At 37.2% G+C, this 22,540-nt stretch overlaps 1 protein-coding gene across 1 annotated transcript in view; it reads right to left on the bottom strand.

Moving 5' to 3' along the window:
• HDAC9 (histone deacetylase 9) overlaps positions 1–22,540 on the bottom strand; it is a 654,335-nt gene that overhangs the window by 314,805 nt on the left and 316,990 nt on the right. The window contains exons 7-11 of the mRNA XM_046668931.1: positions 18,743–18,874; positions 13,977–14,092; positions 5,383–5,505; positions 2,401–2,611; positions 1,750–1,967 (exon numbers count right to left, since the gene is read on the bottom strand). Of these exons, the coding sequence (XP_046524887.1) occupies positions 1,750–1,967; positions 2,401–2,611; positions 5,383–5,505; positions 13,977–14,092; positions 18,743–18,874 (800 nt within the window). The remainder of the gene's footprint in view (positions 1–1,749; positions 1,968–2,400; positions 2,612–5,382; positions 5,506–13,976; positions 14,093–18,742; positions 18,875–22,540) is intronic.

Here is a 22,540-nt window from a genome sequence, read left to right as displayed (position 1 = left end):
AATTCCAGACCAAAATATTAGGAGGCAAAAAGTAGGATTCTCAGTCTTTCCCTCCACATAAATTTTTTCCCTGGACACTAGACAATTTTTCAATACCCAGTAGTTTTCAGTAGTGCTGAGAGGCCACAAAACAAATCAACCAACCTAACTCTACCAAAATACAGCAAACATATGCAGAGGCACAGTCAAGGCACATGTACAAGACGGAAGTTGCTTCTTCCCTGACGAGACTCATTTTATACAAAATTTGATAAATTTGCATAAATGCTGTAGCAATAAAACAGGCATTAATCTGATGATATAAAAAGAGTCTGTAATATAGTGAAATATAGTCTGCAGTATAGTGAAAGATGGCACGAGAGGCAATTGCTACTGCCAGCCATCCGCACCCACCACCCTCCCAATCCCACTCACATACACATCATCTTTGAAAGTTGCAAAGGGTTGGACTGGAAGAATTTCTGTTCAATAGTGTGGTCTTCAGCCTATGCTCCCTTCTTGGCTCTGCCTTATGAAGATGGAGGCCAAAGAGAAGAGAAAAATTCTAGCCCCATCTGCAAGAGGTTAGCACATGATAAAGGCCCTCTTCTCCTATTGCTATCAGAAAGATGATTAGACCTTGGCCCATGAGGTTTTGTTTTGTTTATATCAAAATACAATAAAGTATTTAAATACTAAGCCAATTTCTAGCTATCCATTTATCAGTAAATAGGACATCATTTCTCAATATAATGCCTCTTTACGATATTTACAGGTGATAAAGTAATAAAGGACAGTGGATAGAATCTTGATACTCAGGACCTTAACATTTTCTAGGAGTGAGAGGACTCTGCTTAGTAAGCCTACCATAGCAGAGAGTAGTGGCAATACTGTACAGACCAATTTTGCTTACAAATTCATTGAAAATGCTTTACTGGCCTGTTTGATATCATTATATTATAATCACTGTTTCTTTGTGGTTGCCTCAGCAGGAGAGCTCCAAAGGATGTGGTATGATACAGGCATGCGCTGTCCATTTCAGCCACAATAGGACTGCCAGAAAGAAACTACCACAAGTTTCTGAGAAACTGCTTCAAACGCTGTTTGGAACAAAACGAGGCATGCTAAAAAATAAGTATAACATGGATACACACAAGTTGCCAACCTTATTGGCTCTAATCTTGTGATTCAACTCTACCTCAAGCCTTTACTGCAATACCAAAAAGTGGGGCTTTGCACACTTGTGCCTGTGTGTGCTTATGTATTAAAATAGGTACTCAATGATAAAGATCTTGTTGATCTATAATCCCAATTTTGCTACAAACATCTAGAGCATATAATGATGGTGAAAACACTGATTTTGTGATGGTGTCCTTGAGCCCTGAAAGCAGGGCTAGGATGACAGTCTCCTTTTTTTTTTAAGGAATATTAACTCTGAACTAACATCCACTGCCAATCCTCTTTTTGCTGAGGAAGATTGGCCATGAGCTGACATCTCTGCCCATCTTCCTCTACTTTTTGTATGTGGGATGCCTGCTACAGCATGGCTTGATAAGTGGTGCTAGGTCTTTGCACAGGATCCGAACTGGTGAACCCTGGGCCACTGAAGCAGAGCGCAGGAATTTAACCAGTACACCACCGGGCTGGACATGACAATCTCCTTTTGACTGAAGGATACCAACATTCTCCTCTGGTATGCCCACAACAGTGAAGAGAACCCCAATTTCTACACCAGTGGTTATGACAGTTTGACTTCGCTTGGCAGCTTACTTTGTTCATGTGGATCTGCTGCTGGTATTGCTTCTGCTTCTCCAAGAACTGCTGGTGTTGCTGCTGAATGACCAGCTGAGCCAAAGTGCTCTGAGGCAAAGGTGCAGACTGGGTTCGATTCAGGGGTCTGTGACGGGGTAATTTGTGGGTACCTCTAATGCCAGGTGAAATTCTCTCTTTTGTTGCCAAGGGAGACTGAGGATGCAAAGGAACTCCACCTAAAAAAAAGAAAAAAAACCCCGTATATAATGTATACACACACACAATTTCGTTTAAGAAAAGATAAGAAGCTACAGAAAATATGGGATAAATTTTATGAAAAGTAGTGATGCTACTGGGCAAACATCAGGAGAAGGCTAGGTTGGGTGGGGTGAAAGCAGAAGTGCCAAAACATTGGACGGGTATGAGTCTGACCCATGACTCACCAATAGTCCACTCTGGTAATGTATGAAGGCTAATGAGGTGAGGTATTTTTCATGATCTAGAGGAATAAATAAGGATAAGAGCCTTTCCCACAGTACCTGGTCTCAGGAAGGCCTTTATATTATCACTAAATCTTTACCAAGGTCTTGAGTTAAAGAGACATTACAATGGATTGCTGATAAAATAAAAGCCCTAAGATGACCTGCAAATGGCGCCATTATTAATTACCAGCCACAAGAAGCTTTTGCTGTCGCATTTGTTCTTTCAATAATAAATGCTGCAGGAGAGCTTGGTGGCTGCTGTTGGGCTTTCCCTCCAAAGTGACATGGGGATGGCTTGAAGATGCCTGGATGCTGCCCCCATACTGCCCAGGCAGAGGAACGCCTTGCCTGAGTGTCTGGGTCTCACACTTCTGTTTTTCTTTGAGTGAATTTGAAGCCTGTGTCAAGAAATAATAAAGATGTTAATCTTCTTTCATCCATGTGGGTCATTAGGTCTGTACATCATTAGATTAGATTTTTATTCCATAATCTCCCCCCCCACACACATACACACAAAAACCATCTTACCCAATGGCTGAGTAGGGAAAATGGACAAAAGCCTGTCTTTTGAACTAAGTGAATTAACAAAGGAGAAATAAAAATAGAGTTGAAGCACTGGAGACAATTTAGTATTGGGTATCATTGCACTGAACTTAATGAGTTTTTTTAACATTAAAATGATGCTAATTTCAGGCTTAATAACTGGGAAGTTTATTTCTAAAATGCTTTAATACACTGCATAAGTAAAAGGTATATTGGAAAAGTAAAATTTATTCAAATTGCTAAACTCATGACTATATCATAGGGATTAAGAAGCTGGAGATAAAATAGTCTGTAATTTTGGAGTTTCAAGCAGAAGGAACAATTTACTCTTTCTCTACATGTCCACTAACCTGAGCTGTTCACAGGGCTGTAGGTTTCCAATATTTAATTTTTAAAATAAAATTCTGCAGATAACTCAGTGAAAGGTTGTATAAAATACGCAGGAATTTGATTTAAGAATGTATTTTATATTAATTCATAACAGATCCCCAAATCTCTAAATATTGAAAATGACACTCCAGATACTTTTGTTTAATAAAATAAACTACAAGTGAAATTAGATATCAAATAAAAATGCTATTAAGAGCTGAAATGTATGATAATATAGTAATGAGGCAATAATAATTATATCATCAATAGTAATAATGAATTATCCTATTCAAAGAGTTTAATGAATGGTGGTCATTTTATATTACAAAAGCAGAAGTCTAATACCTCAAAATTATGTGGCATGTTTCTTTTCAAAACTCATGTTTCATCTTTCAAAATTGCTGTGCACCAGGGAAGCAAAGCAATTTTCAGTGATGGAGAAATGGAAGGACAAAGAGGCAAATGGTTTGTCTTAGTCACACAGCAAGTCAATGCAATGTTTAATCTAGAAGTGATTCCTTCTCTTGGCCTCTTTTCCTTAAAATTTCCCACTACTCAGTGGGGAAATAGAATATTAGAGATCCCTTTGCCAAAGCAATGCTAAGCTTGAAAGATTAATTGTGATGGCCTCATCCACACCAAAATGGAAGCAAAGAAAAATGAAACTTCAATCCAAACCACATTGGTTTATTCATCCACTGGTACCAAATTGTATTACCATTGAAACTTTAAATGGTCTGGCATTAGTACTTGGTCCTTTGGGAAAAAATTCTCCCCAACCACATTAAAAGTGGTGTATGTTTGTGCTAGCTGGTAGGAGTGACTTAAGAACATGCACAAAAGAGTGGAAATAAAATTCCTATTCGTGTGTCATAAAAAGTTTTTGTGTTAGTATTGGATTAATCATCAGAAGAGATAAGAAAAATAGAAATAGAAGAAAAATAATTTTTAATAAGTGAAGATCTGAAAATGCCATCCATGAATATTTGTTAGTTTCATTCCTAATTCCTTTTTTCTTTTCACTAGAACCAGTTGGTTACAAATGTTTCAGGTGAAATTTCAAGGGCATAGCTGAATTTGGTATTTTTAAGGTTTTCTTCAGTCCCCGGATATAAAACAACATCCCAATTTTGCTTTCTCTTCACTGGTACAAGATTACCGTATAACACACGATCAGATCCCACCCTAGGAAAAACACCAAATATAATAAGATACCTCTTAGGTTGATTTTATAATATGTATTAAACACAATCATAAAATTTATCATTTAAAAATTTCACTATAGGTGTACTTGTGCATAAATCAGCACACCATACACACGTCTAATATTCTGAAAATAAATTAGTCTCCAAATGATCAACTCTTTATAATTTTCTGATGTGGGCATAGTGTAAAAGATGTCAGTTTGACAAACTAGACTCAGTGGGAGACCTGCTGCTAAAGATGGGGAAAATTGGTGCCAAGGATTAGAACAAAGTTCTCTTTAAACCTAATGTATCACATGATCTGTGCACAAGTACTCAATTTACTAACCTTTCACAGATGAATTATTCTAGGCAAAGCTCACAAACCTTTCACAATGACTAAAAGGAACATGTATAAAATAATTATTGCTATCTTCTGCTAGTAGGACAGTTACTTCCAAAAGATCCTATTTCAGGTGTCAGGACTTTTAAAGTAATTGATTCACTTTGAATCTCCTAGGAAGAGTTTAATTTTGTTCTTAGAGATGTTTTCCAGATAGGTATTCTTCAGTACCACAAAGTCAGTAACTTCCCCATAAAGTCATTCACGAAGTCAATTCTGTAAACGTAGGCTGCTGTGTTTTATGAGCTACACCTCTCAGTACTGGCCTGAGTTGAGTTCCACGTCTGCTACCTACTGCCTCTGTGATCTTGGGCTTTTAAACATTCCAAGTCTCAGCTTCCTCTTCTGCAAAAACGTGGCCTCTAATCTCTGTTCTGTGGGATTGCTGTGTGGAGTGACTAAAATAATATATCTGGAGAGTGCTTTCTTTTATAAAAACTATGAAGTATTATACAAATGTTAGCTATTACTTTTATATATTATTATATGAACCTGTATAGTTCTTTAATTTGAAATTAAACTGAACATCTTTGAACAACTCAGCAAATGGTGAAGGAGAAGCAGAGTCTACCAAGTTTCCCTGAAGTCTAAATATACAAGAAATGACAGAGAGATGCCCTGTGAAAATGTCACTCTGGCTGGTTTACGCTGTTGCTGTGTAATGACTCACATTGAGCTGGGTTGGCACTGCTGGAAGTCCCAAGGTAATGTTGGGCAAAGAGGGAGAGGTATAAAGACTTAGCAGGTTCATGGAATCTTCGTGAATTAGAATGCGTTGCTGTGAAACCATTTTCTGTAAAAAAAAAAAAAAAGTGGAGTTTCAAAATATTACAACATCACAAATTTTACTGTAAATGTTCACATTTCAGAATAGGTTTTATATTATCATAATTAGTCAAAATACTTAAGTATTTATTTTATGATTTCTGTATCCAAAGGTTATATGTAAAAATTAAATTAAAACTTTCTTCATCAGACATAATTATAAAATCTGAAGAAAAGGCTTCTATGTTCATTTTGCAAAACTGATTTTTAAAATTCTATCCTTATGGAATATAATCAATGTGTTTGTCATCAACTGGTAAAGTACAACGATTAAATTGAATAATTCTTCTAAGAGTATATGTGCTTTTTTGTATTACTGAGTGATGACTATCTATATAATGCTACTCTAATGACTATCTTCATATGGGTTAAACATCATTCTACTGATGGGAAAACTCACACAAGAAAATCTTAGATTAAATATCTCCATATAGGACTTCTATAATAATTAATCGTTATCTTTTTTTAATATAAAATTTATGAATAGATAACTCTGTGTGGTGTTTTATAGATTGTTCATATTCAAAAACTAAAGTAAATGTTAAAATATTATGAGTTCCCTGTACCACAATAGCCTTCATTTACATTGAAATACCTTGAACGTGTCGGCATCATAGTCCTTTTTACAACAAATACCTTTTTTTAATCCCATACTAAGAGTCATGTTTTCTCACATGTGGCCTAATATGGTTGCTTGAATTACATTTTCTGTTTAACTCTTGCTTCCCTCCCAGAACTCTTATACAATAAGAGTTACAAAGGTCTTATTAGACTAAGGAACTCTGGCCTGATATGGTCCCCAAGGGAACAACATCCCTGAAAAAGAATACTCCATGTAACAGTATGACACAGTGACTGCTTTCTTCCCAAACAAAAAAGCATATGGGACTCCAATAATAGACCACCTCCAAGAGGGATATTGCACACACGGGCTTTGACTAAAGTAAATATAATAACTTGTCAAGCATGTTTGGGGGAGCCGTAGATTTTCCCCTGGACAAACCTGGGATATCAATTAACTGGGGAAAATATCATGTGCTAATACAATGCAACCTCAGAATGTCACTGAAGAGTGATGCGCCACCAAAACACAGGATGTTATTCCAAAACATCACCTCAATCATACGTTTGTTTGGAGATGAGTCATAGCCTTAACATAGCAAGAGCAGAAGGTTAAATGTGCATTTTTCTCATTGCAACTTGGAATTCCAAACTAACTCAGATTTTGTTTTTTCTCAAAAGAACAAAAATATTTGTGCATGAAAATCAAGAGGTATACTGAAACTTTTAACCTTACATGGACTTTTACAAAATTAAAATTTAGGTTGAAAGTATATTCGTGTAAGCAAAATACTAGCTTGTCTTTTTAGTTTGACCAAATATGCAGCTGTCGCTGATCGCTCCTAAAATAAAACTGCAATCTCACACATTGTAATGGTAAACTCTTTTCCAACAATCTTCAGGCTAGAGTGTTTTAGACAACTTTAAGTATACATATATACCTGAACAAGAGCAAAAAGAATGTATGAGGAAGTAAAAATATTTTAACTAGCTTATTGGCAGCAAGTAGTAATTAATAAAAGGATATTTCATTCACTCATTCATAGATGAGAAATAAACGTGGAAAAATATGTGCTTTAAATCATGTATAATGTTCATTCAAGGTTGTATCTGCTTCTCACAGCACTGAGACTTGGCATGCACTGTGGGAATGACACCAACAGATACCACAGACCTCACCAAGGAGGTTACCTTTGTTTCCCAGACAGAACTTCTACAATATCCTCCTATCTCATCACAGGAAGCAAATCTATACTAGCAAGAGAAAAAGGTTTCTTCTCAGATATAATCACAACAGCAGCACACTGGCTGTTCACATGGGCTTTGACTAAAGTGAAGAACTTGGGGAATATTCTTGCTATGGGATTTCAGATCCCTGTAGTTTCATATCAAAATTGACTGGCTCCATTTCCTACGACAGTGTGTTGATTTTCACCACCTACCAGATGCCAAGCCCAGTCCCAGGGATGTTTTGGACATTAACCTGTTCTTCATATGCACTCTCCAGCTAAGATTATGCTTGTTATGGATGAAGAAGCTGAGTGATTTCTCCAAGTCTGGTTCCCAGTGGGATCAGTAATAAAACTTTTAAACTGATCAATGCTATATGATTTGTTATCAGGTACTGTTGCAGAAGCTACATACCACTCTGCAGCCATGACTGAAGGATAAGGAAACCATGAAAAAGTATGAAGAAGGGGGAAGCTTTAGAGATGAAGAGCAAGCAAAATCAGGCCCTGAGGCTTACAGAAAGAATAAAAGTGTGCAACTGGGAGGCAGCTGACCTGGGCATGAGAAGAAAGTGAAAGCCCTGGTGATTTTATAGATGTGAGGATCTTCTCATCATGCAGACGATTCCTGAAGAAGCAAGGAAAGTGTGAAGTGCCCTAAGCCCACTAAATACAGTTGGTTCTTCCCACAGAGACTAACTGGTATAGTATCATATCGTATCGTAGAACTTCAGGGATTGGGACGTTACTTAGTTTATTTCCTTCAATTACTGATAGGGAAACAGGCGCAGCATTTATGCATACTTCTAATGGCTAGAATTGCAAATGATTTAACAGACCCGAAAAAATCTTTTCCTCAAATTATTATCCTTAAACATAACTTTTTTCAGTTTGGCTTTTTGATAGAAGCACTCTATCTGTTCCAGGTTAATGTTTCTTAAGAAGAACCTGGAGCTGTAGTCTACAGGGCTAACAGAGTACAGATACACTTGAAAGCCAGGTGAACAGGTGGTATGAGGTACCATTTCACAGAGACAATGAAGGATCCTGACCAGCATTGTTGCAAGGCTAGAAGGTTACCCCACCTTAGCATTGTGGTGAGCTCACAAGCATTTTCAGCCAAAGCCAGGATTTTTCCAGGAAGCAGTTTTGAAACTGATCCAGCACTGAAATCAGTGCTGTGCTAAGATGCCAACATTTCACATCTTAGAACATAGGGAAGATGGTTTTAATCTAAAAGATTTTCAGAAGCAGAAACTATTGCTATAGTTAGAGAAAATGGAAATATTAAATGTATAAATGGGCATCACTTAACATTCACAGAATAATTAATGAATAACAATTAAGTTAGATTAGCAGTGTGATACTGGGTGGTAGGTGTATAGAGATGTCCTATACCACACAAGTTCACATGCTAATCAGGTACACAGAAAAGTAGAGAACTAACCCTAACGACCTGTAATAATTACTACAATTAGAGTAGGGGTGAAACAATGGCACAGAGCAAGGTGTCAATTTTAAACCAGGCTTGAATGGGTCACTAGCATTTTACCAGAAAGAGTATAATATTGGGAAGAGGGATATGATTAAGCTAGGTGTTGGGGCAGGAGAGGCCTACTCACATTTTAATAATGACCTTCAAAATTTAATTACTTTTCTTACCATGAGGCCAGTTGGAAGCCTATCTTACAGATAATATTTGCAATTCAGATGAATAAAATACACATAAACTGAAAATTATGTCTCTCAAAAGAGCTATTTAGCCATTGGAATCAAGAAGCTCCAAGTTCCAAACAGAAGATTCAAAATCTCTTACAAAATGGACAGTGGCAAAAATCAGAAAAATGGACAATGTCAAATGTTACAGGGATTTAGAAAGGTAAAAACCATCACACATTCTGGTGGGACTGTAGACTGGTACAGCGATTCTGCTGAACAATTCAACACTATAAACCAGATAATTACATTACACACTATGACTCAGCAATTCTTCTGCTAGGAATTATATCTTCAAGAAATTCTCTCATTAAGCTGTAGGGTGACGTCATGGGTATATACTGAAGCATTTTTTGCTGGTGGGAGACAACTGGAGGCCACTCGGGTATCCAACTGAAGAACCCATGCAAACAAAAATACAGGAGAGAAAGACTGCCTATGGGGGGCAAGGAAAACGGAAGCAGGGGTAGGAGATACAGAGGCAGGAAGGAAGAAAGAAAGGAAACCTTTCTCACTCTTAAGAAGACAAAGAAGTCAACAGATGACCATTGACAGAATACTAGTTGTATAAATAATCACCTACTTCTTAAGAAGCTCATAAAGTGGATGTAGAATTTTCAATTTACTAAATGTTCAAAATTACCTACAATATGCATGAGCAAAAGAAAAAGAATATAAGTATCTACAGAGTTTTGGTGAGAAGCAGTCTGGACTGGTGAAAAGAAGTATGGTGTAGCTCCTTACACGTGAGGACTGCCTCTCACTGGCTTAAGAGTCTGGGCAGCTGCTTACCTTCTCTGGACTCCAGGCTCCTCAGCCTAAGACTGAAGCACCTCTGACTAGCTCTATCAGGTAACGTCTGTGTCTACTAAAATGTCCTCCAGGAAGATATGCATGTAAACCTCAATCTGCTTTGGCTTTAAAAGGTCTCACATCCCCAAATCTAGACTATCTAAAAAAAAGAGAGCCATATAAAAAACAAAACAAACAAAAAACTCTTAATCATTTAATGTTTGCCTGTGGCGTTCATAGTATTTTTCAAGATAGTACTTCTACTCTTTTTTCAGACAGTTAATAGAAAATTAAAGTCTCCACATAATGAAGAAAATTTTTTAGACAGTAAAAATCTCTAAGTTTTCATTTTTACTAGACATCAAAGAATGTATTACTATAAAATGGTTGGGAGACAGAAAAAAAATCATTTGACAGGGCTTCCTTTGCATTTAAAAGGCACTGATGTTTTGTTAAAGGTCTTGCTTTACAATATTGACTAATGCTATTCCTAGTAAAAGATCCTTTTGTCATAGCAACCTCCTTTCCCTGAGGGAGGGAAAGCGTTTCATTTGCTGCCATCTAAAACCATAGCTCTACGCCCACTCGGATGGGAGCATAACATTTACAGCAAATGTCACAACAACTATTATGAAACAATAGGCAGATGAGTCATGTGAGATTGGGGCAAAACAAGCGACATTTGGAGTACTTAACCTTATTATTAGAATCCTTTTTTAAAATCATTTGTATCTGCTGGAAAAAATTATTTAAAAAGTAGCGCTGCAGAGCCAGCCACTAATGTTCAACTAGAAATAAACCAGCTGCTTGGCTACTGCTAAAATAGCTATCAAATAAATCTACCAAATCTAAAATAATGGGGTTGATATCCATGGAAACATATTTGAACCCACAGGCCCACAGTATTAACAATAAAGTAACTAGATAGGTAGAGACATCTCTGACTGGAGTTGGAAATAGAAACTCCTGAGGTTTCAGCTCCCCAACCAAGTTTACAAATGAGTAAAGCAAGTAGCTCCAAAAATCCGAGTTCGGTACTGAGCATATGTAAGAAATGGAAGAAATGGAACAGAAGTGGTCAGAGCAGATGGCGACTCACTCTCATGAGAGCTGCTGGCTTGAAGACAAACATGCTAATGAGTTTTCCCTACTAGGAGTCAGTATCGATAACAACAACAAATGAACTTGTTTCACACTTCACAATTTACTACCCACCTTCCAAACACTAATTCCTCACAACACAGCTGCTGGGGTAGGTATTACTACCCTTCACTAGATGAGGAATATGAAGTTCAGGGCAAGTTTAGCAACTTAACCAATGAGGAGGAAGCAGCTGGTTTTGGAGCTGGGTTCCTGCAGAGCCTTTCTGATTGAAGACCTGCCTGAACACGCTGTGCTGTTTCTTGAGACTGGACTTATGAGTAAATTCTCCTCCTACTTCTGACTTACCTTTATCTAAATTATGCAGACATGAGAATTACAAGATAGAAAATTTTCTTTTCCTCTAAGCCTCAGGATCTTTAGATACAGCCTTACTTTCCTATTTCCTAAGCAGCAAAAGGGAGTAGAATGCCATTTATTTCCATGGGCTCTAAACTAGGTGACATGCTTTTCCACTTGCAGGTCATAGAATAAAGAGTTCATTCAAAGGGACACTGTTATACTATTTTTAAATGAAAACTCACCTGTCCTGCTTAAGCAAAGGTGGTAGAATAAGCTGTTTTGTAAATGGTGAAGTATGAAACTAACTTTGTTTTTTAAAGCGTAGTTAATGATGTAAATTTTTTATACCCCAAAAATACTTCTGTTGACACAAAATTAAATGATATTATTAACCTTAGAAGACATCTGTAAAAATCATACCAAATTCTAAATAATTGTTAATCAAGAATTGCCTGAAAACATTTTCTCTTTTCTCTAGTTTAGGTGGAGGCATTTAGTGTCACAAAGCTAGGATATTAATTTGCTGACAGTTCCAGTCTGGATTCTGCCGTCTCCTCTCTTCTCCAGTATGAATTATGCTACAGACCTCTGTGAACGCAATGCTGCAGAAAACCACATGTTAGCCATCAGGGTTGCATTTTTTGTTCTGGGCCACAGAGAGGCTACCCATCAGTGCATAAAGGTCTGCCCACCTGGCCTTTTGGATCATAGTTCACGCACACAATTAATTCATTATGAGGTAAGTCACTGCTTGCTTTTGAACTAGTCTTTCCAGCTTTGGAGGTGAATGTCCTGTCACTGACCTGGAGAAATACTTCTACTCTTTCAAACTCCATTAAATCACATTTCCTTCTGTTTTCTTTTTCTTTTTTTTTCTTCTTTAAATCGTGAGGGTGGAAGGAAAGTTTTGTCATGACAGAATATGTTCAACAATTAACTGAAAAGCCAGGGCATCTAAACAGATACTTGTGACAATAAAGGTTCCAGAGATATAAAACAGATTCAAACAATATAAGCAAATTCCTTTCATTTACATTCACCACTGTATATATTTTGAAATCTAAAGATAGGGTCACACAATCTGCGATATTCATTTTAAATTAACAGGTCATAAAAGGCTTGAAATAAAGAGAAAAATCTCACCTTTTCCATTCATTTCCAATCTCATGAATATATATTTCTTGATTGTTCCTTTACATTGTACTAAGTATTGTATGCATATATACGTATTTATAATGAAGGAGTATATGTATCTTCCTCTTTAGTAACAAACCATGTCCTCCTCCATTCCTGAGAGGTAACCATCATGGTAAATTTTGTGTTCATCACTCCTTTGCCTTTTAAAAATATACTTTTACTACATATGTTTTCCCAATCAAAATATTATACTGCTGTTTCTGAACCTAATAAAATACCATCATGTTGTAAGTGGTCTTTTGCACCATTTTGCACTAACAATGCATTCCTAAGAATCATATCTGCTGTTGAGCGTAGTTCAGTGTGTCATTTTCATTTTCCAAGGGTAGCAAATTCATCCAGAGCCTATTTAGAAACCAGATCCTTTAGTGTTTCTGCTATTAGTGTAATGCGATTACTGAGAATCACATTCTTCAAACTGAGAGGAAATGGAAATCTAAAGTCTTTTAGAAATATTTGTGACCAAGTTGTTCTTTTCCTGGAAATTGATTAAAAGGTTGCAGAAAATTGACCACTACTGAGATATAACTGCACTAAGAGAAATACAATACCTATAACCAATGGTCCAAGAATCCCACTTACATCCATGGCCACAAATATATGTGAAGTATTTATTCCATCTCATATCATGTTTTTGAAAGGATAATGAAAAAGAGAAAGAGGGGCAATAGGATGGTAAGAAACTAGAAATAGATGAAGGACCTGGAGATAATGTAGAGTCCTGAACTGTTATTCTTCAAATAGCTGAAAGACAGTCATAAGCAAGAGGGCATCCATCTATTCTGCTCATTTTCGTTTGAAAAATTGGGGGAAATTTTTGAAATCTAGAATGAAGGTGTATTCCTCTAGAGAGGATTTATATTTGCTTTTTCCAACACCTAGGAGCACTACAAATCTAGGGCACTTTAAACCAAAGGTTTATGAGGTTGTGTAAATTTGGGCTGCAACTCCATGTAAGGACAACTTCTCAGGGAGAGATCTGCCCCTGCTCTGGTCTGCATGCAGACACCTCTGGAGGTGGGCGTGAGGGGCTCACCAATGTAGCGTAGATCCCATAGGCCAATGTAGATCTTTGGGATCACAGCTTAGCTTTTGGAGGGTCTCCTATTAGATTCTCAGGTCATTGGATAAAATCTGCCTTGCTAGGCTGTTCTTCTGAGAGGTTTGTATGAAGTTGTTTTTATTTACTGATGGGTCTACTCCCATCAGAATAACCAAGAACCAAGCAGAAGGACTACTGACTTGCATGACTGCTGGGCAATGCATACTCAGCATCACTAAGAGTGACTTTTTTTTTGAGGATTACATTTCAATATTTTCAACTGTGATTGTCATACAGACTTTGTAAATAAGATCAAGTTTACTCAATCCCACACATTATACCTCTAAGAAAACTAACTGAGAACTGGTGGCTTTAAAATTCAATTCAGAAATATCACTTTGTTTTAGGGGGCCAATCAGGAATCTACTTTTTAAAAGAACCAAAATAATAGAGTCTTACCTCAGCATGAGGAGTAGGCGGCAAAACCGAAGTTTCATTTTCAGTAACATTTCCAGTTGGCCCATTATTTGGTGAACTAGGACCAGAACCTGGAGAACTGCTACTAACTGAGGATTCTGAAAAACATTGTGAAGTACAAATATATTCATGGAAAACATACAAAGATGAACTTCAGTTATACTCTAAGTAATACATAGCTTTGAACATTGCTTTTTTCCCCTAGGTGAATAACAAGCACCATTTCACTAAACAAAAAGAACTGTGAAAATTTCTGGAACATTCCTGAATTTTCATACCACTTTTCTCCCTTTGTTTTCACTGTGAAATATATAACACAGTCGTCAATAGCTTCTAGAGAAGTAAAGACATCCAGTTAGAATTATAGACACTTATGATGAGGAAAAAAATAAAGAAGGTAATCTCTTACTTGCTCTTGTGCTACCTTAAAAATAACAGTAACAGAGGGCTTGGACCTGTGGCCGAGTGGTTAAAGTTCCATGAGCTTCACTTTGGCAGCCTGGGTTTGCAGGTTCGGATCCTGGGCACAGACCTACTCCACTTATCAGGCCGTGCTGGGGAGCATCCCACATATAAAACGGAGGAAGACTGGCACAGACATTAGCTCAGGGCTAATCTTCCTCAAGCAAAATAAGAGGAAGATTGGCAATGGATGCTAGCTCAGGGCAAATCTTCCTCATCAAAACAAAACAGCAATAGAGATGATGGACTTGCACAGTTCAGAAAAACATGCCATCAGTATGTGAGGCCTGGGGCCATTCCTGTTTATGTGGAAAAATTGCTAATATGCTGTGTTATAAACAGCTCTTAATTTACAAAGGCTATATGCCCTTTTATAGCACAATTAGTCAAAGTTGTATGAAGAAAATACAAGAGAATGTAAAATCTCAACATTACATTGATGGCCTTGTACAACATCATCTAACCTTAACTCTACTCAATTTATTCTCCAGAAGATGAGAAATTGCCTAAATTTAATATGTTAAATTTCAAACACCAATATAACAAGAAGCTCATTTTAGCAAAAGTTAGATAACAACAATATAGATTATTTATTTAACCCATCTCTTTCATCTTCAGATATAAAATCACACACATTTCAACTTGTGAAGGAATTATTGCACTTATTAAAATATCTAATTAACAGAAATATAAACTTCCAATTCCTAGAAAAATAACTAAGAGAGGTCACCTTCTCAAGCCTTGGCAAATGATTTATTGAGCTCTAAACAATTTTATATCACCTTCTACAGTCCATTCATTTCAAGATTTCTCTAGATGGCTCATCCTTATATCTTTCCTCATACTTCTCAGAGACTGACGACTTTCAATATGATTTCCACCAGTGATTTTTCTTTCTACCTCATGGTTTTGTTATCCATACTCTCCTTTCCCATTTCAAAGGTAAAGCATTTCTCTTCCGCGCCCCTCTCCAATGTTAGCACATTCACTCTTATTCATGATCCCATCCCCCTTTTAGGATTTTACTCCATCAATTAATTTGAATCTTCAGAGCTTCTGTTTCCACTGGAATTGTCCCTCTAGTCTGAAAGCATGCTAATAATTTGTGAGAAGTACTCATTCCTCCAAGACCTGACAATCTGGCTAACTCACTATCAACTGCAAATGTTCTCTGCAACACCCCCAAATTTGAAGGCTTTTCACAAAACAATCCTCCTCCTCCTTTTTACAGTAACATTCTCCACCTCCATGTTTGTCTTTCTGTCTCTCTGATGTTTTCCCTTTTGACCAATTCCTGAATGTAGACATTCACCTAAGTTTGTGGCCTTATCTCTTTTCTCTTTCCCTTGTCAAAATCTGTCTATATTGTGGTATCAACTATCATTTTTAGGCAGAATAATCCCATGAAAGTTATATTTCTTGCCTTTACCTCTCATAGATTCCAGCTTGAGTCCAGTGGAATGCTGGACATTTTTAAGCTCCCTTTCCATGTGTATCAAATTCACTGTATTTCAAGATTCAGTGTGCCCTCCTTATCTGTTTATCACCGCCCTTGGTGTCATTCTCATTCCCTTCCTTACCCCAAATCTAATCAATTACTGGGTCATTTCATTTTGTTCACAGTGAGCCAACTGTCACCATGCTCCTCTGCTCCAAAATGGAGCCTAACATTATTTCCGACTGTTGCCCTTTCTGTATTCTGCACTCAGCTAAATTTAAGTCACCTACTCTCCGTAAGTGCTACTTTCCCATTTGATACTTTCTATCTTCCTTTTCCTCCACCTACCTCACTGCAGGTCCAATCTGACCTCTAAGCTCAAAGCCTGGCTCAGGTACCATCTGTCCCCTAGTGAACGAGAACTCCCAATTTGCAGGCAATATCTGCTTGCACTCCCTTGCAACACCTACAACTTTCAACCTTCTGTTATAAATATTTCTCTACTCAGAACTGCAGGGCCAACAGAAAGAAAGTGAGGTTGGTGACAGAATTTTGATCCCGACACCTACTTAATGTGATCAAGTCAGTGATATCATAAAATTCTTTTTTTTTTTTTTTAAAGATTTTATTTTTTCCTTTTTCTCCCCAAAGCCCCCCGGTACATAGTTGTGTATTATTCGTTGTGGGTTCTTCTAGTTGTGGCATGTGGGACGCTGCCTCAGCGTGGTCTGATGAGCAGTGCCATGTCCGCGCCCAGGATTCGAACCAACGAAACACTGGGCCGCCTGCAGTGGAGCGCGCGAACTTAACCACTCGGCCACGGGGCCGGCCCCGATATTATAAAATTCTTAAACACATCTTGCTCACTGCCTTTCTGTCTATATATCTTGCTTATATTTTGATTAATCAGCTGTATATCTTTGCCTCTTTCTTGTGTACTTTCCTTTTAATGAAGAGAATAACATGGCTTTGGTGGGGAGAGATGCAGAAAACTCTTGAATTTGAAAAAGAGGAAGATGGCAAGTGGTTCCGTATCAACTACTGGGAGGAGAGAGGTGGCATGGGTTTGAGAAAAGCATATACTTGACCTATGAATTGGGGATGAGAGATATAGAGGTGCGAGAAGAACAGTAATAGTAATTTAACTGCTACTGATGCTATGATGGTCTCTGACTAGATAGCAAAAATAATTAGTATTAAGATCCAAACAGAGCTCATCCAAATTACATGAAAGCTGGCAGAGAAAGAGCAAGGAGTACAGGTGAAGAAGCTGTGTGTCGGGTAGTTTAGATCCTCCAAAGACATTTATAATAAGTGCAACATACCAGTTAAAAATATCTACCAAAACATCCACAAGTCCCAGCTCACTGACTAGAAATGTGTCTCTAATTAATGCACAAGTCTCTCTTTGAATATATTTCCTCAGATGAAAAGGGGAGTCATTATCTCACAAAATTAGGAAGAGAAAAATATAGTTCAAAAGTAAAGAAATGAGTAAAACTCTAGCAAATCATAACCCTTATAAATGAGAATTAATCGTTACTTAGGTATTGAGATAAATTCCACTGTAATTTGGTAAGAAAAAATTCCTATTAATAGGAAAATAGAAAAGAACATTGGGATAAATATGACCTTAGATTATAAGATTCTAAAGTAAAACAAACAAACAAAAGCAATGTATTGGTTTTCTATTTTCTTCAAATTTTTCTGTTATGAGGGAGCCTACTCTCTCCAATTAGAAAAATCACCTATATCTATTTGCATTACACAATTGATATGTTCATTATTCTCTACATTCATTAAATCAGATCCACTTCCCAAATCCCCATCTCTACCAAGAACCACTATTATGAAAACTTAATTAAAATTTTTACTTAAATACAAATATGTTTTTTGAAAAAAAAGTCTGTACTCTGAATTTAGAACTCAATTGGTGTACGTATTTGATATTGGAAAATAAATATAAACTCTAATGAAATAATTTTAATTAATTTAATATTTCTTATTCCGCAAGGCAAAATGGTTGCAGATTACCACTTCTTTATTGATGCAACCAAAGGAAATGACCAGATACAATGCACAGCTCTAAGTAGGTACTCAATAAACAGTAGTCAGTATTATTATTTTTTGCTAGCCTTTTTGCTTCTTGTATCCCTAGGTCTTCTCTAATTTCAGACCAGGTACAACTGGGACTAAGGAGCTTTGTAAGACATCAGGTTGAATTTCCTAACCTGTTCACCCCACTACTAACCACGCAGCTAAAAAAATAAGAAGTCTTCCATTTGAGACTAGTGAAAATGACAGTCTCTTTCCCTTCATAAAAGGCAATATATCCCCCTCCTGCCATAAGTCCCAGTTCACTAGTAAACACATAAAGTCATTTATGAGTTCTGTAAATTTGTTGAAAAGTCAAGATTTTGCTGTTCCACGTAGTTTAATTTTCCCAGATGAATTTTCTACATTCATGTCTGAGTATGGGGGAAGTGTTCTTCTTGGACCTCCCTCTGCTCATTTCTGATCAAATTTCATTAAAAGTTATAGTCTCCTGGTTGGCATTCCCAAAATGGACTGCCTGTTTCTGAAAAAATGAAGGTGAGCTTTGGCGCTCCCTAGTTATGCCTAGATTGACACATAGTTCTGTTTTTCATTCATTTCCTGTTTAGCACAGTTGGTGAATGCATGGCAAGGTTTGCTGAACTACTTGTGAGTTTTCAATATCATTTCCTTTCAAGAAATGTTTCTCCTTAAAATACTTTCAATATGCAACAGGCATATTTATTCTAAACTATTTTGTTTCCATTCCTACTCCCAGCATTTTTTAGTGTATGTCTGCCCAGTCCTCAATTACCTGTCACCTCAAACATTCGCTTCTTGAATGAAGTGACAACATTTCCATCCTTCCGCCTGAGTAAGGGGCTGCTTCTCCTCTCTGCCACTTTCTGTTTTAACCTGGACCGCACCTTCAAGTTGGGCTCAGAGGCTGGGGATTGAGACAAAGAAAATAGATAAAAATTAAAAAATAGAGAGCCAATTGCTCATGTGTATAAAAACCGGCTCACCCTTTTCTTGGTCCCTTCTCATCTCAAATTAAAACCCCAAGCATGTAAATAAGACATTGACTCTAAATTAATTAAGCAGACAAACAGAGTAATTATTTTGATGAAATTTGTGAAATGCTTTTCTCCTTCTCTAAATGCAAAGCGAAAAAGAAGTGAAAATATAAGTTTTCTACTTATTTTTTCCAGCAGAATTGGGATTGTTAATGGGAAGTTTAGTCACTAAGTATGTTTGGGCCTGAGTAAGATTTATTATACTTCATCGTCAGCCCTTTTAATTCTCTCAAGGGTGAAACTCAATAACCACAAAAACAGTACCCTAATGTGATTTTAGAGACTCCAGCCTGACTTCTGATCATAAGAAGACACCTCTGTAGCATAGAATTTATGTCTAATTCTGACTCCTGGAATATTTCTTTGTCAGTAGTTTTTAACCCGAAATCGTGGGAAAATATATTCAGTATAATAACACCAAACCAAGTCAAATCACTACATATAAATTGTTGTATACATTTAGCATACAAGCAAGTGGAGAGGACGGTGGCCAAGTCTTAGAAGTGAAATTTCTGAGTTAGGTTGTATGTTCCAAAATATGAATGCACATTATTCATACATATGTTACTATTTCTTTGGTTAAAGTACTCTAAATAGTGATGCCCTATTAGTCATTATTTATTAGGTTTTAAAATAATTATACTTTAAAAGAATGGAAACATTGGATTAGATCTCTGTAGAGTAGAAATCGATGATGATGATGATGGTGGTGATGATGATGATGATATTGATGATGATGCTTATGGAACATATGTTTCTGATGACAATTAACATTCATATAGTGATGTCTATGTTCCACTACTGTTCTAAAAGCTTTGTCAATATGAACTTGTTTAACCATAAAAAATCTGTATGGGATAGATTCTACTTATACCTTGATTATATCAATGAGGAAACCAAAACACAGAGAGAGGGTAAGTAACTTGCCCAGGGTCACGTAGGTAAAAAGGGATGAAGCCAAGATCTGTACCAGGTAGTCTAGCTCAAGGCTATTCTTGGAAATACTGAAAATACTGCTCTTCTGCCATTCCTCATGTACAAATACTATAACAATTATAAAACTGTTTCTTCCAAAGCATTACTAATCATCTATATCTAGATACAACATTAGAATGCAGCTAGAATTTTTGATCAGTGAAAACGTTTTCTGTGAAGGAATTTTATATTTTTGCCAGACCTATCAAAAGTAGAAATTGCAATCTTTTCTTTTTTTAAATTTTTTTTTTGGTTTTAGACTTCAAATATCTGTACTTTAGTTTTCTCTTTGTTCTTTGTTTCCCCCTTCTCTGTAGCTTTAACCTGGCCTGAGAACCCTCACAGTCTAAGTTTTCTTGGAACTGGCTACGTGAAATAGAAACGTGAAAGAAGTATTCAGTTAAAAAAATAAAACATTAATTTTTTGTGCGTTGTACACCTGATTTTGTGCCTGAAAATACTGAAAAAGTAGAAAATGGGCTTAGAGGGCAGAGATCAGGACTTAGAACAAGAAGCTCATTGACTTTGTTGTTAGTGCCCTTGAGTCATTTCTGACTCCTGGTGACCCTGTGTACAGCAGAGCAGAACCCTGCCCGGTCTTTTTGTGCCATCCTGTCACCTTCTGGTGCTATATTAGACAATGCTCTGCTTCATTGGGTTTTCATGGCCAGTTTTCTCCGAAGGGGGTGGCCAGGTCCTTTTTATTAGTCTTTCTTAGTCTGGAAGCTCCACTGAAACCTGTGTACCACAGATGATGAGGCTGCTGGTATTTGAAATATCGGTGGCAGTTTTCAGCATCACAGCAACCCCCAGCCACCATAGTATGTCAACCAACAGATGCATGGTGTGGTTCCTTGTTCGGGAAAGGAACCCGGGCCACAGCGGTGCCGAATCTTAACCACTAAACTACCAAGACTGACTAGAGACTCAAAATGTATCACTTCCCTGGACCTCCTGCCTTGAGGCAAAGAAGGTAAGGAGTTTGGGGGAAGGATTAAGGTTCTTGCCAGACCTTCCAGGAGTGTCAACCCACTTTATCTTAGTGGAGAAGTCTGAATCTGAATTACTAGCATCCAACTTATCTAGGATTAAAGGAAGAAAACGTGACTCTATTAATTTACTTAGACTTTCCCCCATATATATTTATTTTGAAATTCTTTAAAAACACCAGTTTTGTCACTGAAAGGCTATAGGTTTATAAATATATTCATCTAAAACCTAGAAAGGAAAGAATGGGGAACCCCTATGTGCTAACTATATTGGAATCCACTGTCACCTTGCTTATAATCCTAGGACAAAAATCAGATTCTGACTTTGGTCTAGACATGACTTTATGATGAAATCTAATGGCTTAAATACTACAGATTGGCTGTCCAGAGGGAGTAAATCAGTTGATTAATTACTTGAAAAGGCACTTGTTTCAAGTGGGAAGATGTGGAGTTAAGTCCACATGGCACCACTTTCCAGCTCTGGGATTTTCAGTGAGATTCTAGTACTTTCTGAACCTGACTCTTCATTTGTGAAACATGAAGATCTAACACATTCCTTATTTCACAAAGTTGTGGCCACCTGATTAGACACTTGAGAACAACTGTGAAGATCTAGATGAATGCAAAAGAAAAAAAGGTTTATGGAATTTTTATTATTGCTACTACTGCTGAGGGATACACAGCTAGGAATGACAGCCAGGACTAGACCCCAAATCTGATTCTCGGTCCAGTTCTCCTCCTTCTTGTAACACGTTGCACCAGCTAGAGCCAAGTTTCTGCAATCAAGACAAAAATATGCCAACAGCTTGGGAAAACAGTATATGCCATTTAAATATTCTACATAAAACCTAGAAATCCACAAGCTTTTCAGAAATAAATGATTTCTCAGGTGGGCACATAGCTTTCATTCCTGTGTTTGTCTATTTGTGAATGGGCTGGATATACAGCTCTTAAATTTCTTTAAATGGTCAGCATTACAAAAGTGAACACCAAAATAGAAATGAGAGCTGGGTTCTGATCATGCATCTCTCAGCTACTAAAATCAATAACTGAATAATTCATAGTCTCACTGAATACCAGTTCATTTACGCAAATCAGCTATGATGATACCTTTGTAGTGCACAGAGTAAAAGAGATGTGCATTTAAATGCCTGCTCTGTCCATTAGCTATTTGGCTTTGGATGACTTACTTTATATCTTTAAACTTTAGTTTCTCATGTTAAAATGGGGATAATTTTTTCTGGGTTTTCTTCTCCATTTGCCCCGACAGATTCCACTTTCTGTCTTTTTCTGAGCCCATGGGGCTGAATCCTGGGGTTGTGTCACTCCAGTTCTTTGCTAGTTGGACTCCATTTGGGCTTAACCCACTGGTAGGACTTGCTAGTGATCAAAGGATGAAGGAGGAGTGAGTGGCCAGGGTATCCTGTGCTCTCTGCTACAGTGCTACATTACTGACTACAGTTTTGCCTCTTCCTGACTTCATCTCCATCCTCCGCTCCATGACTTGGGCTTTCCCAGCACTCCAGGAACATTATTTCCTCTCCTTGCTTCTTCAGCCCTAGGGGTAGGAAT

The sequence above is a fragment of the Equus quagga genome, chromosome 8, assembly GCF_021613505.1.
Source record: "Equus quagga isolate Etosha38 chromosome 8, UCLA_HA_Equagga_1.0, whole genome shotgun sequence".
Classification (NCBI taxonomy): Eukaryota; Metazoa; Chordata; class Mammalia; order Perissodactyla; family Equidae; genus Equus; species Equus quagga.
Note: the sequence above shows the minus strand (reverse complement) of the source record. Positions and strands in the feature narration are given on the sequence as shown.